The sequence below is a fragment of the Anoplophora glabripennis genome, unplaced genomic scaffold (assembly GCF_000390285.2).
Source record: "Anoplophora glabripennis isolate ALB-LARVAE unplaced genomic scaffold, Agla_2.0 scaffold30, whole genome shotgun sequence".
Taxonomy (NCBI): domain Eukaryota; kingdom Metazoa; phylum Arthropoda; class Insecta; order Coleoptera; family Cerambycidae; genus Anoplophora; species Anoplophora glabripennis.
In genome coordinates, this window is record NW_019416226.1 from 1516914 (window position 1) to 1528794 (window position 11881).

General features: G+C 36.3%; 1 protein-coding gene across 1 annotated transcript in view; it reads left to right on the forward strand.

Moving 5' to 3' along the window:
- Window positions 1-11881, forward strand: part of LOC108913147 (transducin-like enhancer protein 4) — a 369612-nt gene that overhangs the window by 91981 nt on the left and 265750 nt on the right. The window contains exon 2 of the mRNA XM_018718638.2: window positions 10718-10815. Within this exon, the coding sequence (XP_018574154.1) occupies window positions 10718-10815 (98 nt within the window). The remainder of the gene's footprint in view (window positions 1-10717; window positions 10816-11881) is intronic.

Here is an 11881-nt window from a genome sequence, read left to right on the forward strand (position 1 = left end):
GCGCTTCGGTGGCGTTCCCATTAGCACGACCATACATGAAATGCATGTCTGTTAATTCTGCGTTAAAGTAACCAGCCATAGCGAAAGAAAACTTGTGCACTGAGAACAACTGTCAAATACGTACTGTTTATTTCACTAAACATCAACCAACTATTATAAGAAAATATGCAACGTCTTTGCAAAATAAAAAAAGGGACTAAAAGACATAAAACATTCCATATTTCCGCAACCGTTACTTTGCGGACCCATGTTTATTGAGACTTTTCTGCTTATTTTGGTTCATACTATTACCTCCTTAAATATTTTACACTCTTTTTTAACACCCTGTATATTTTAGTAAATATTTCACAATATACACTACTTTCTACTACAAACACAGAGGTAGGTATAAATTGAATATTATTAAATGTTACTGCAATAAAAGTGATACATCTTTTTTAACCATGATTATAGTTGTGATACGCACAAAATGGAAAACCAAAAGGGTAGTCGTGAACTCATTTTCCGTTTCCAAGGACGGTGTAAAAAAACGGCAACACCGCACTGCAGCGAGCAGCTGGCCGGCGACAATAAAACAATCGCGCGGCGCGCATACATATGCATGGCAGAGCCATCTTATTAAAACGTCATTATACTAATTAACAGGTCGGCGGCGTATATGATGGAGTGGATGACTTCGCCCGATATGGCGCGGCCCGTAAATTATCCCCGACTGTCGGCTAATCTCCCGTTGCCAGCTGACCGGTCGGGCAGAAAGCTGCTTAATAGGCCCTTCTTAAGTGCCATTCAGTGACTATCTGCGGCAATAGCGCGGGATTAATTCTGTTATTATAAACTGTCACTTCTCCCCGCATGCTCCCTCGCAATCGCAATTAGTATCCGTGCTCGACGTTCTTTACGCCTTTTATTGTAAGGGACAATGGACGTTTGTTTGTTCGAAATTAAAGATTAATTAGACAAGGCGAAAACCTCGTATTCGTGGAAGAAATTTTCCGACTCGATTTTTTTGCATATTCACAGTCAGATTCGTGAGATGTTCCTTAACATGAATCAAGATGATGCCGGCCGGAAATCTGGTGCCCATTTGTTTTAACAAATTGTAAAAATTGGTTTTTCGCTCCGGATTTTTTGTAGGTTTTCTGGCACATTATAAACAAAAAAATTCCTATGTACTATGCCTCTAAAATTGATAGTTTTAAAGTTATATACAATTTAAGTTGCTAAAAATGCGAAAATGACGATTTTCAACGGCCGATTTCTGGGTTAAAAATTGTTATTTTGGATGTTGCCAGGTACCTAAATTAAAGTTTAAACATCCTCCTACAAGATGCTGAAGAGTTTTTGGGACTCGCATTATTCTATAGCCTTGTTTTTTAATTGTTAATAAAGCGCTAGGAGCCGCGCGCGCGCCTCTCTCATACGCGGATTCGCTATTTCGTTTAGCGGCTTCAGCTTATGTTCTTTGAATTTAGCATTCTAAGTACTATTACTACTCATAAAATAATGTAAAAATTGATTATTTATATTTCATATTTCATAATAATTTTATTTAATTAATTCAAAATTGTACGAATAGAGTGCAGAACAAAAATAAAAGGGCAATAGTATCAAATACATTTGATCAATTTTAGAGGCATAGTGCATAGGAACTTTTTTGTTTATAATGTGCCAGAAAACCTAAATAAAAATTTCCGGAGTGAAGAATTTTTACAATTTGTTTAAAAAAGTTTATTTAAACAAATGGGTTAAGGAACATCTGAATATGCAAAAAAATCGAGTCGGAAAATTTCTCCCACGAATGTGAGGTTTTCGCCTTGTCTAAATACGATTTTATTTCACATTTTAAGAAAACAAACATTTTTATTAATATATTATTATAATTATCGTACATGAGAAGCATGACAGTTTTCGCCTATGTTTCGAAAAAAAACACCAGACGACACTGTCCGAGCTCGCTGCTGTATGTAGAGCAGCAATTTTGAGAAGTTTTTTAAATTAATATTTTATGCACTTTAAAGAAACTAAATTTTCTTATTACATTTAATGGTTGATTGTTTTTGTAATAAGTCATCCAGGCAACTAGTCAAAAGCACTGGGCTAAGCGCATGTCCCTCGGGCACTCCAAAAAAATGAGACGGAATCGCGTTATGTACCTCAGACTTCCGATTTCTTGTCCAACAGGACTTCTGAGATTTATTGCCTAACCTCTCGAGAGTTAATAACAAGGTCCGCATATGCGGGTCAAAGTCCAAGCATGTTCCCGGAATGTTTATCGACGCCGGGCGAGGCGGCCTGTGTAAAATGCCCCCCGTACCCATTGTTTCCAATCCGGGCTACGCAAAAGCACGCACACAGTCGCAGAGATTGCCCGCGGTCACGCAAGTTCGCATTATCACCCGCTAATGTCAGCTGACGACTCTATTTCTCCCGACACGCGAACCGAGGGGTGGGTTTTTCCGAAACTAGGGACGAGGAGATCGTTGGAAGCCATTAACACTTGCTCGTGGAAGTTCGCAACACGGAAGGCGAAAGTTTGATATTAGGTTCATTCACTTGTTCGGTTGTTCGCTTTAATTTTCATCTGGTGTGTAGATTTTAACATTAACGCGGCCCTAGTAATTATGTTTAACGATTTTCTCGTTAAGGGAGTGTTCAGACTTAGAAAAAATAGTGTTGACGCGCTTTTAGTTGGAAGATATAAACAAAGCTTACAGCTTTTAATTGTACACTGAAGAAAAGATTTAATTGGGAAAAATATTACTTTTTAGAGGCAATAGGCCCATTCAGTGATATATAATTTTAAACTTTTTCTTTCATTTTCTGATAGTATTTAACCACCTAAATATATCTTAAAAAAATTAGGTCAATAGGATTAATAATAAGTGATATATTTAATTCTGAATTTGTAAGACCCTTAAAAAGGTCGACACTGCGAGAGAACAGCTAATGACGTCACGATACCGGCCACTCGGCGATCAAGTCGCGAGCAGACGGAGAGATGTGTAGATATTTGCTATACTCTTACCTATATTATATACCTATATTTTTAAGTGTATAAATAGAGAGTGTATAAGAGATATACATCAAGTCTTGTTGAAATGCATTTTTCACACAACATATTTACTATAAACATAGCATGTCTTGGAATATCTAAATACATTTTCGGATTTTTCTCAATGACGTAAATGGTTCACTTTTCTACATTTTCTGTTGCTTTCCATTTTTGTACAAATGTACCCAACGTACTAGACTCGGTACTTGTGGATGTATGCGACGACGTGTATGTGCGAGCAACTCAGAACCACCCTCGTTTTTCTTTGGTTGCTCGTCTAGGGGGTTGTAAAATATTATTATTTAAATAAATTGCTTATAGGTGCCTCTCGCAACGTATTTCGAAATTTTTGTGGACGGGAACGTATAGATGGGGCAAAATTTTTTTTTTCGACATAAATTTGAAAATTCTGCTCTAAATGTTTAAATAATAATATTTATAACCCCTTAGACGGGCAACTAAAGAAAAACGAGGGTGGTTCTGAGTTGCTTATAGGTCCCTCTCGCCGACGTATTTCGAATTTTTTGTGAACACGAACATTTAGATAGGGTAGAATTTTTTTTTCGGTATAAATTTTAAAATTTTGCTCTAAATGTTGAAATAATAATATATACAAAACCCTAGACGGGCAACCAAAGAAAAACGAAGGTGGTATTGAGTTGCATACCGTGGCTGGGGAAACCGTGGATAACATCACACAAACTTTTCATTTTTCGGTAATGAAATAAATATTTTATTCGGAGTCGATCCTGAGGTACTTTTGCATCCTGGAACTATTCAATATTTGTACAATCTTCGGTTTCGACCCATTTAGACATAAAAACAATGATTAACGAAACTGCCAAGTGAACCACACACCGTATGTATTAACACAGAATGGGATGAAAGTGAGCGGAGTGTTCTGCCAGTCGCCCGTACCGGTATTATGACGTCAGGCAATGATTGCTCAACGTTTTTCCGCGCTCTGTTTTCATTAATTTATTTCACACATTTCTCGTTGAAACAAAAAATTGATTTTTGGCATACTAACTAATTAAAGGGTAAACTTTTAAAATATGCAATAAAAAATTTTTACTGAATGGGCCTATTACGTCGTTAAATTTGTACTTATCTGTTAATAAGGCAGTTATATGAATGGGAGAACTAAATAATTAGTTCCAAAATTAATTTAAACAGTTAAAATTAATTGAAATATTTGCTGGACACAATTAAGTATTTATTTTTTGAAAAAAAAATTGTATATACAGGGTGTCGCGCTTAAATGTGATACAAGTCTGTAACTTCTTTATTTTTTGGCCGACTTAAATTTTCTTTTTCTAGAATGTAGAAAAAGAAAATCCGTTTTCCTTATTTTGTACACTAAGAACAAAACTCTTATGAGGAAATATACAGTGTCGCAGAAATAAGCGCCAAAAACTCAACAACAAAAGACCTTGCAGTTAGATTTTAAGGTCAAGTCTAGGTCATTTCATGATAGACTCGGATGACCCTTTGAACTATGTGTTGATAGATTTCAAAATCTTTATAAAGTTCACATCAGTAAATCTTGTCAAATGTTTTTAATTAAGTTTTAACCTCTGAATAATCTGAATAAAATCACTCACCTTCAAATGTCCTTGAAAATGACCCTCAGGGTCATATCCAAGGTCACAAGGTGGTGATCCCCGCTGACCTCAACAACTTCTATATTTCCTGATCTCTCGCTATCCTGACGAGATACCACCCTGAAATCTTCGAGACATTTTTATGTAAAATATAAAAAGTGTTTAGATCTACTATAAAAATTAAATAATACAATCCGCGTAAGAATTTTTGTAATTTTCCAGAGTTAGTCAATCAGTCTCGAAAATGGCTCCCGTTTGCTGGCGTCTTTCAAAGATTCTGCGGCAAATTTATCGGACATTTAGTTGGGCAACTACAGAAACTCCATCGTTCGTGTAAAACCAACGGGTAAACATGGCGAGTGCATTCGAAAGGGACGATATTAACATACAATGGGTAGTCGACACGAACGAGGCTCGCATGTTGGCGAACGACGCCTGCCTACTGTACAAGGCGAAGTCTTGGGGCAAATGGTCGAAATGTCTGTAAAAGGACAGGCCATCTGGTTACTGGAATTCTGCCGGTGCCATTATACACCTTTATGTTGGCGAGGACACGGTCCGGCAACTGTGAAATCACGTGTACGGCCTATTAGTGCCTAACTCTACATTTCTCATTGTCTCCCTGGATGTCGTACCGCTTCCGACTTGCTTGAGTCACACAGATTTATGAAAATTGCGATTTAATGCAGAATTGTTGCCCTCAGCTTGAGGAATGCTGAAAAATCTAGAAATTAGAATTGGAATTCCACGCATGTTTACAAAGTTTCCGGCAATATTCCTTACTCCCAAATGCCGCCAAAACTTACAGCTGTAGAAGACGACGCTGACCCCGCATGCCCCTAATCGCCCAACCACCTTCGATAGCACAGGTGCGAAATTCTTCATCACACTTCCAAATTTTTGAAAATTTGTATGATATTCGTAAACAAAGCAAGGCTATAAGGTCAACATTGACCAAAATAATTTTCAATAACCCTTTGCAGACGACCATAATTCAAAGAAGGGCGTTCTTCCATAGTGCCAAATTGCAAAATGCAGTTCAATAATCAATGCCTGTCCTGACTTTCTTGGTTTTCTAGGACACCCTCTATACAGGGTATCCCAAAAGTATGGAAACCCCAGAATAACTCGGAAGTAAAGGGCTATACGGAAAAACGTTTCATACAAAAGTTTCAGGATTTTTTCCGGGCTATTCAATGATGACCTACAATTTGACATTGACCTTGGTCTTGACGTTGAAGGTCATTTCAAGGACAAGGTCATTTTTCAAATGGGAACACCTACTTTTTATCGCGGAAAATTTTACGTCCGAATTTGGCTTTGACCATGACCTTGAAATCAAGGTTATTTCAAGGTAGAGGTCAATCTTGTGAGGATAACCCATATTTTTTATTGTGGAGTTAGAAAGAGCGGAAAATTTTGCTTCCGAATATGACTTCATGACCTATTTTTTAGACCACTTCAGAACACTTTTGTATGAAACGCTTTTCCGTATGTCCCTTTACTTCCGAGTTATTCTGCGGTTTCCAGGCGGTATCCATAAAAAATCTTATTTGACCTTCTAATGACCTTGACCATGGTCAAAGTCATATTCAGACATAAAATTTTCCACTCTTTCCAACGGCCTGATAAAAAGTAGGGATTTCCATTTGAAAAATGACCTTGACCTTGAGATGACCTTCAAGGTCAAGACCAAGGTCATCATTGAATAGCCCGGAAAAAAACCTGAAACCTTTGTATGAAACGTTTTTCCATATAGCCCATTACATCCGAGCTATTCTGGGGTTTCCATACTTTTGGGATACCCTGTATATAGTGTCCAAATTTACTCATCTTTCTAATTTCTACACCAAAATCGTTTGCGAAGCCAGAAAACAGCTGTAACACCATTTAAAGAAACAGTATCGGTTCAAAACTTATTATTAATTGAATCAGTTTTCACTAATCTTTCAAATCGCTTTGTAACCTATGTTGCGAATCGAAATTTTCTTCGGTTACGATATTAATCGATGCTTCGAATGGAAATATTCATCGACATTTTGAATTTAACCACCGGTGTTGTCCATAAAGCTTTAGACTGCTCCAGACACATGAAGTCAGAGTAAAGGAAGTTCACAGAGCCCGGAATCCCCAAAAAGCGTTTCATTGTTATTATGGGAAGCTATCAGTAAAGGCGATCGAACGTCAACTCTTCTCAAGCACATTTCATTAGACAGGACAATGATTCTGACCAGTATACGAAGTACGACTCTCAATTTTCTAATACAATACGATACAATTGTGAAAAAAAGCAAAATAATCCAAAAATTTTGCCAAATTATTTTTTTTTTAATTAAAAATGAACCTAGTTGAATTTTCTTTCTAATTCTTTGTATCCTGATTAAACATGTTCATTTCCTCACTGCTATTATAGAGGTCGTTTTGATTCATATGAGTGTAGGTTCTGAAACGTATTTTGGTGGAAACTCTGCCTTCTTGATATTTGAATTCGCCAAATGCGAGACACAGACGGCGAACCGTTCCTTTTGCTGGCTGACCGAGGAAAGGAGCGTACAATCGCCTGAATGACGGCATTGTCCGTCGGATCGTGGCCCTATTGTCGTGCCCGAGTCTGAAATTCGCCACAGGAAGGCAGCTGTCACCACAAAGCATTTCTATGGGCGCTGTGTGTTATACATTTCGAAAACAAACTCGGCCTTACGCAAACAGAGCATTCTTGGCTGTTTGGACGGGATATTTGCACGACAAATCTTGCCCTGTAATCGCAGTTTCAATATTTCCCGTGCAAACAGCTTTTTGTCGACGGGCGGCCGAGGTGGCGTCGTTCTGCAGGAAGCAGTGGACCTCAAAGGAAACGGTATATATATAAATAAATCCGCTGGGAACGCTGGTAGTCTGTCTTCGTAGGAAGTGCTTTGAGATGTCTCGCATTGTACCGCTGTTTCGAACAGTCTAAAATGATTGCTTCTTTGAAACAGTTACAAGTCGAGATCTTCGCTGGGTAATTGGTTCCTTCCTCGTAACATTTTTCAAAGAAAATCCAAGCACTGAAATTACTTAACGATCGTATTCTTATGATTATTAATATTTGTAGAATTTTTTGCAGTATATTTATTTTATTAACAAAAAAAAACTGAGTCAGTTGAACATGTATAAAACGCCTAGCAATAAAATTTAATGAGTTTCATAGGCGTCCTAAAAATGTTTGTTGAGAAAAGTAAAAAATTATAAATATTTCATATGTTCATTTGGCCAACAACATATTTTAATTATTATTTATGTCCTCAAACAATTTTATTATATTGATGGTAAATTTCATTTTGTTCCGTTTCAAAAGGTCTCCAAACTGGCATGTTGTAATAATATTAGTAAACAAAATATCCCTCTTATTTCTCCCTTTGATGATTAATAGAAGGTGCCTATAATAAATTTAAATTGCCTGAATCACACCAAATTGCATTGATGCACTGCACTGCTAGGCAATTTGTCAACCACTTGTCAATAATTGAGATTTATTGCCCAGTTGCCCAGTGCAGCTGTGTTATATGCCGTTTGCCCGCGCGCACATTCTTCAGCTGGGCGAATACATTTTTACCATTTTCACGTTTAGTTCGACCAGACCCGTATATGGGTATGGCTAAATAAATATGGAAACAAGTTTTTCAAATATTTCAATGCCGAGTTGCTGCGTCAGCGACCGAACCTGGTACATACTGCCAACTTCGTGGTTCTTCGATTAGGATCGGAAAAACTATACAAACACTGATTATACCTACTAACTAAAAGTAACAGTAACAGATAATTAAGGCATTTTATGAATACTATAGATTCTGTCAAACTGTGAAGATATTGGAAAAGTAAATAGTTTTCTTTTTACCATTCTTTGGTAGGATTTAGAAGGACTGGGGTCTGGCGAGTGTAGGTCTAGTAGTATGGGAGATGTGGCTAAAAATTTTGCTAAAAATAATTTTATTATTGATTGGTTGCTTGCGTTAGAAAAAAAACGATTTTATTTCAGAAAAAGTTTAAAAAAACGTCAGGAATATTTTGACTTATTAAAATATAGCACATAAATGGTTCTAATCCTTACGTTTGCCATACAAATGACATAATAGGTATTATATATTCTAAAAATATATTACCTATAGCAACTTTTTCAAATAAAAAATTGTCGGGCCATTTTCATTAAAAATAACCAAGAGCTTGTTACTGTGGAGTCAGAAGCATCACACATGGAATTCGAAGATCTTCTTTTTCAAGTAAATTTTGCAAATCATGTTATTTTTTGAGCTCGATTCTTTCGTTTGCTTATATGTTGAAATTTAGTTGAAAAACACTGGATAGTTTTTTTAGTTATGGATAATTGATACCTTGTTTCTTTTCTATGTTTACTCATAAAAAATGGAGCTTTTGTTCCTTTTTGTTGTTTTAAATGAAATACATTATATTTCCTTTTGTTAATTGGCCTTTGAGCAGAACCATTTTGAGATTTGAAGGCATATAATATGTTATTTTTATACTCATTGAGGTTTATTTTTTCAAGGGGTTTGTTCCAAGTTCTTCCAATTTTCGTTTCAAATTTTTTTGTAGAATGTGATGTCCAAAGATTTTTTTTATTAAAGAACTGATTTGTTCCTGAAAAATTGGTGGTTGGTAATCAGAGAAATAATTGAACATCGATTTAAAGACATAACCAAAAACATTTTTTTTTGAGAAAAAAGACAGCCTGCATTTTTTGCAGGAGCAAAATTATACAGGAGCACATCATAAACATTTCGATGACAGGTATTCATTTGTTCTGGCTTCTTGCTTTTTTAAAATCCTGTTTGGTACGTTTTATAAAAAAAATGAGTATTTTGAGGCAAGGATACATTTTTGTGGTAAACCTGTTCAGGCGTATCACAATCCTGAATTAATAATATTAAATAATATAAAAGCATTTCATAATTTTTAATTAAGTAAATCTATTTGGTAAATAATCTTGACTGGAAAACGATTTTATAATTTCAAGATTATGATATGCGCTTGCCAAATAAATGTGTTCTTAATTAAATATAATACCTAGATATTTTAATGATGCTATGCGCAGGTAACAATTGTTTTTCAAAGCATACTTTTTAAATTTATGAAATTGTCCTCACCTTTGACATTTACATAAAATTGTTAATTTTGTTGATTATTTGGCTTACAAAACATCAAAACTTGACATAGATGAAACCAATTTCCGATCGAAATTGAAGTTAAATAAATCAACTACTATTAAACCGTTTCTAATGCATTCCTAGATTTTGGAGAACTTTTTACATGTGTACATTTTGTCGCACCTAAATATCCTAATAGTAACATGAATAAAGAGAATTGTGGTGTACACAGATCACACTATCCATGTCTAGACTATAGTAGAATCATATTCGATGCAATGTAATAAATCATTGCCTGTCAAGGGATCCAGTACAGTACGGTTTTAAGGGGTTTAGAAATTGAATAATTTCTTTATGCATTATGAAAGGATGGAGGGATCCGTTCACGTCTGGCACCCCTGTTCCTTAAAAAATTCCTTTATTCTAAATGTAAATTTGTTTCTTAAACTCCACATATGTACTACATTTTACCTCAGTACGCGCCACTGTTGTTTACTTGTTTTTTCGAGACGGTCTCTGATTTATGACCAAACTTGCCAGATTAGTATTTGACGTATAACCGACCACTTCATACACTCGATGCACCTGGGCGATTACAACTACTACCAGAACACAATGCGTATGATGCGGTATTTCAGATTTTACATTCAGTTTCATTTTAAATTTGAAATGATTTATTTTACGCGTCTTAAAAATGATGACACGTTTTTCCTTTGATAAAAGACCGAAAATTTTTTGCTCTACTTTGCATCGAATACGATCCTACTGTAGATATTTAAAAAAATGGTATACAAAGGTATATTGTTTATTTTATAACTTGTATATTTTAGTTCATTTATCTTCTATCTATCTATCTATTTCCTACTTAACCATTTTTCTTCGATTATTTTTGGTTTTAACGCAAGTTTTTTTTTCAACAGGGTCCGCCACAGCCCGGCCAACCGTTTAAATTTACGGTGGGCGAGTCCTGCGACAGGATAAAGGAAGAGTTCAATTTCCTGCAGGCGCAGTACCACAAGTAAGTATCTCTTTCAGTTCTCAGCCCCTTATAATTTTTTTTATCAAACCGAGACCAGCATTATGAATCAGTACATACAAATTTAAGTCAGTAAATAAACCAACACTTCAAGAAACATTTGTCCGGGAACGACGATTAAATACGTACCGGGAATCCGGCCTCTAGATCGCGTAGATGTGAGAATACCGCCACGTCGGTACCTGCAGAAAGGAGTTGCGATCATTTGTGCACATTCCCGGCATTCCGCCGGCGTCTCACTCGCATTTAATTGAAAAATTGTAATTGGTTCTTAAACAAGCCTCAGATCTCTGCGCTGACGCTCCATACATTTACTCCGGACTTTCGTATTTGGTAACCCGTCTAATAAAACCTGCGCGGCCGCTTCTCGAAACACGTAAACCAACAAAGAGAAGTCGAGTCGAGATAACAGTTTTACATGCTACCGGTGGCTGCCTTGCGCGCCGCCTCTTATAGCTCGTTTCGGAAGAGTACGAAGTATCGTACAGTTTATTATATTCTTGAAATGGCATTAAAATCGATACAAATACAATTTTGCGTTATACGTTGTTATACAGAGTCAAATTAGTCTACCATCTATTGCATTGTCAGAATTCCAATCATCATCCAGCAGCAACTTCATCGATGACGTTCTGATATCAGTCTAGACATAGAATATTACGACTATGTAAAACCTATGTGAACCTGGCACCCGACTTCAAGCCTTCAACTTCAACCCGACAAACGAAATAAACGCTACTACAAACAATTACAAACGATTTTAAAGCCAGGGCTTGGAGTTTAGTGACTTTTCGTCAGTTTTCGAAGAACTACAAACGAAATAAATGCTACTACAAACAACTACAAACAATTTTAAAGCCAGAGTTTGGAGTTTAGTGACTTTTCGTGGGTTTTCATGTAACTACAAACGAAATAAACGCTACCACAAACAACTACAAACGGTTTTAAAGCCAGAGCTTGGAGTTTAGTGACTTTTCGTAGGTTTTCATGCAACTACAAACGAAATAAACGCTACTACAAACAACTACAAACGATTTTAAAGCCAGAG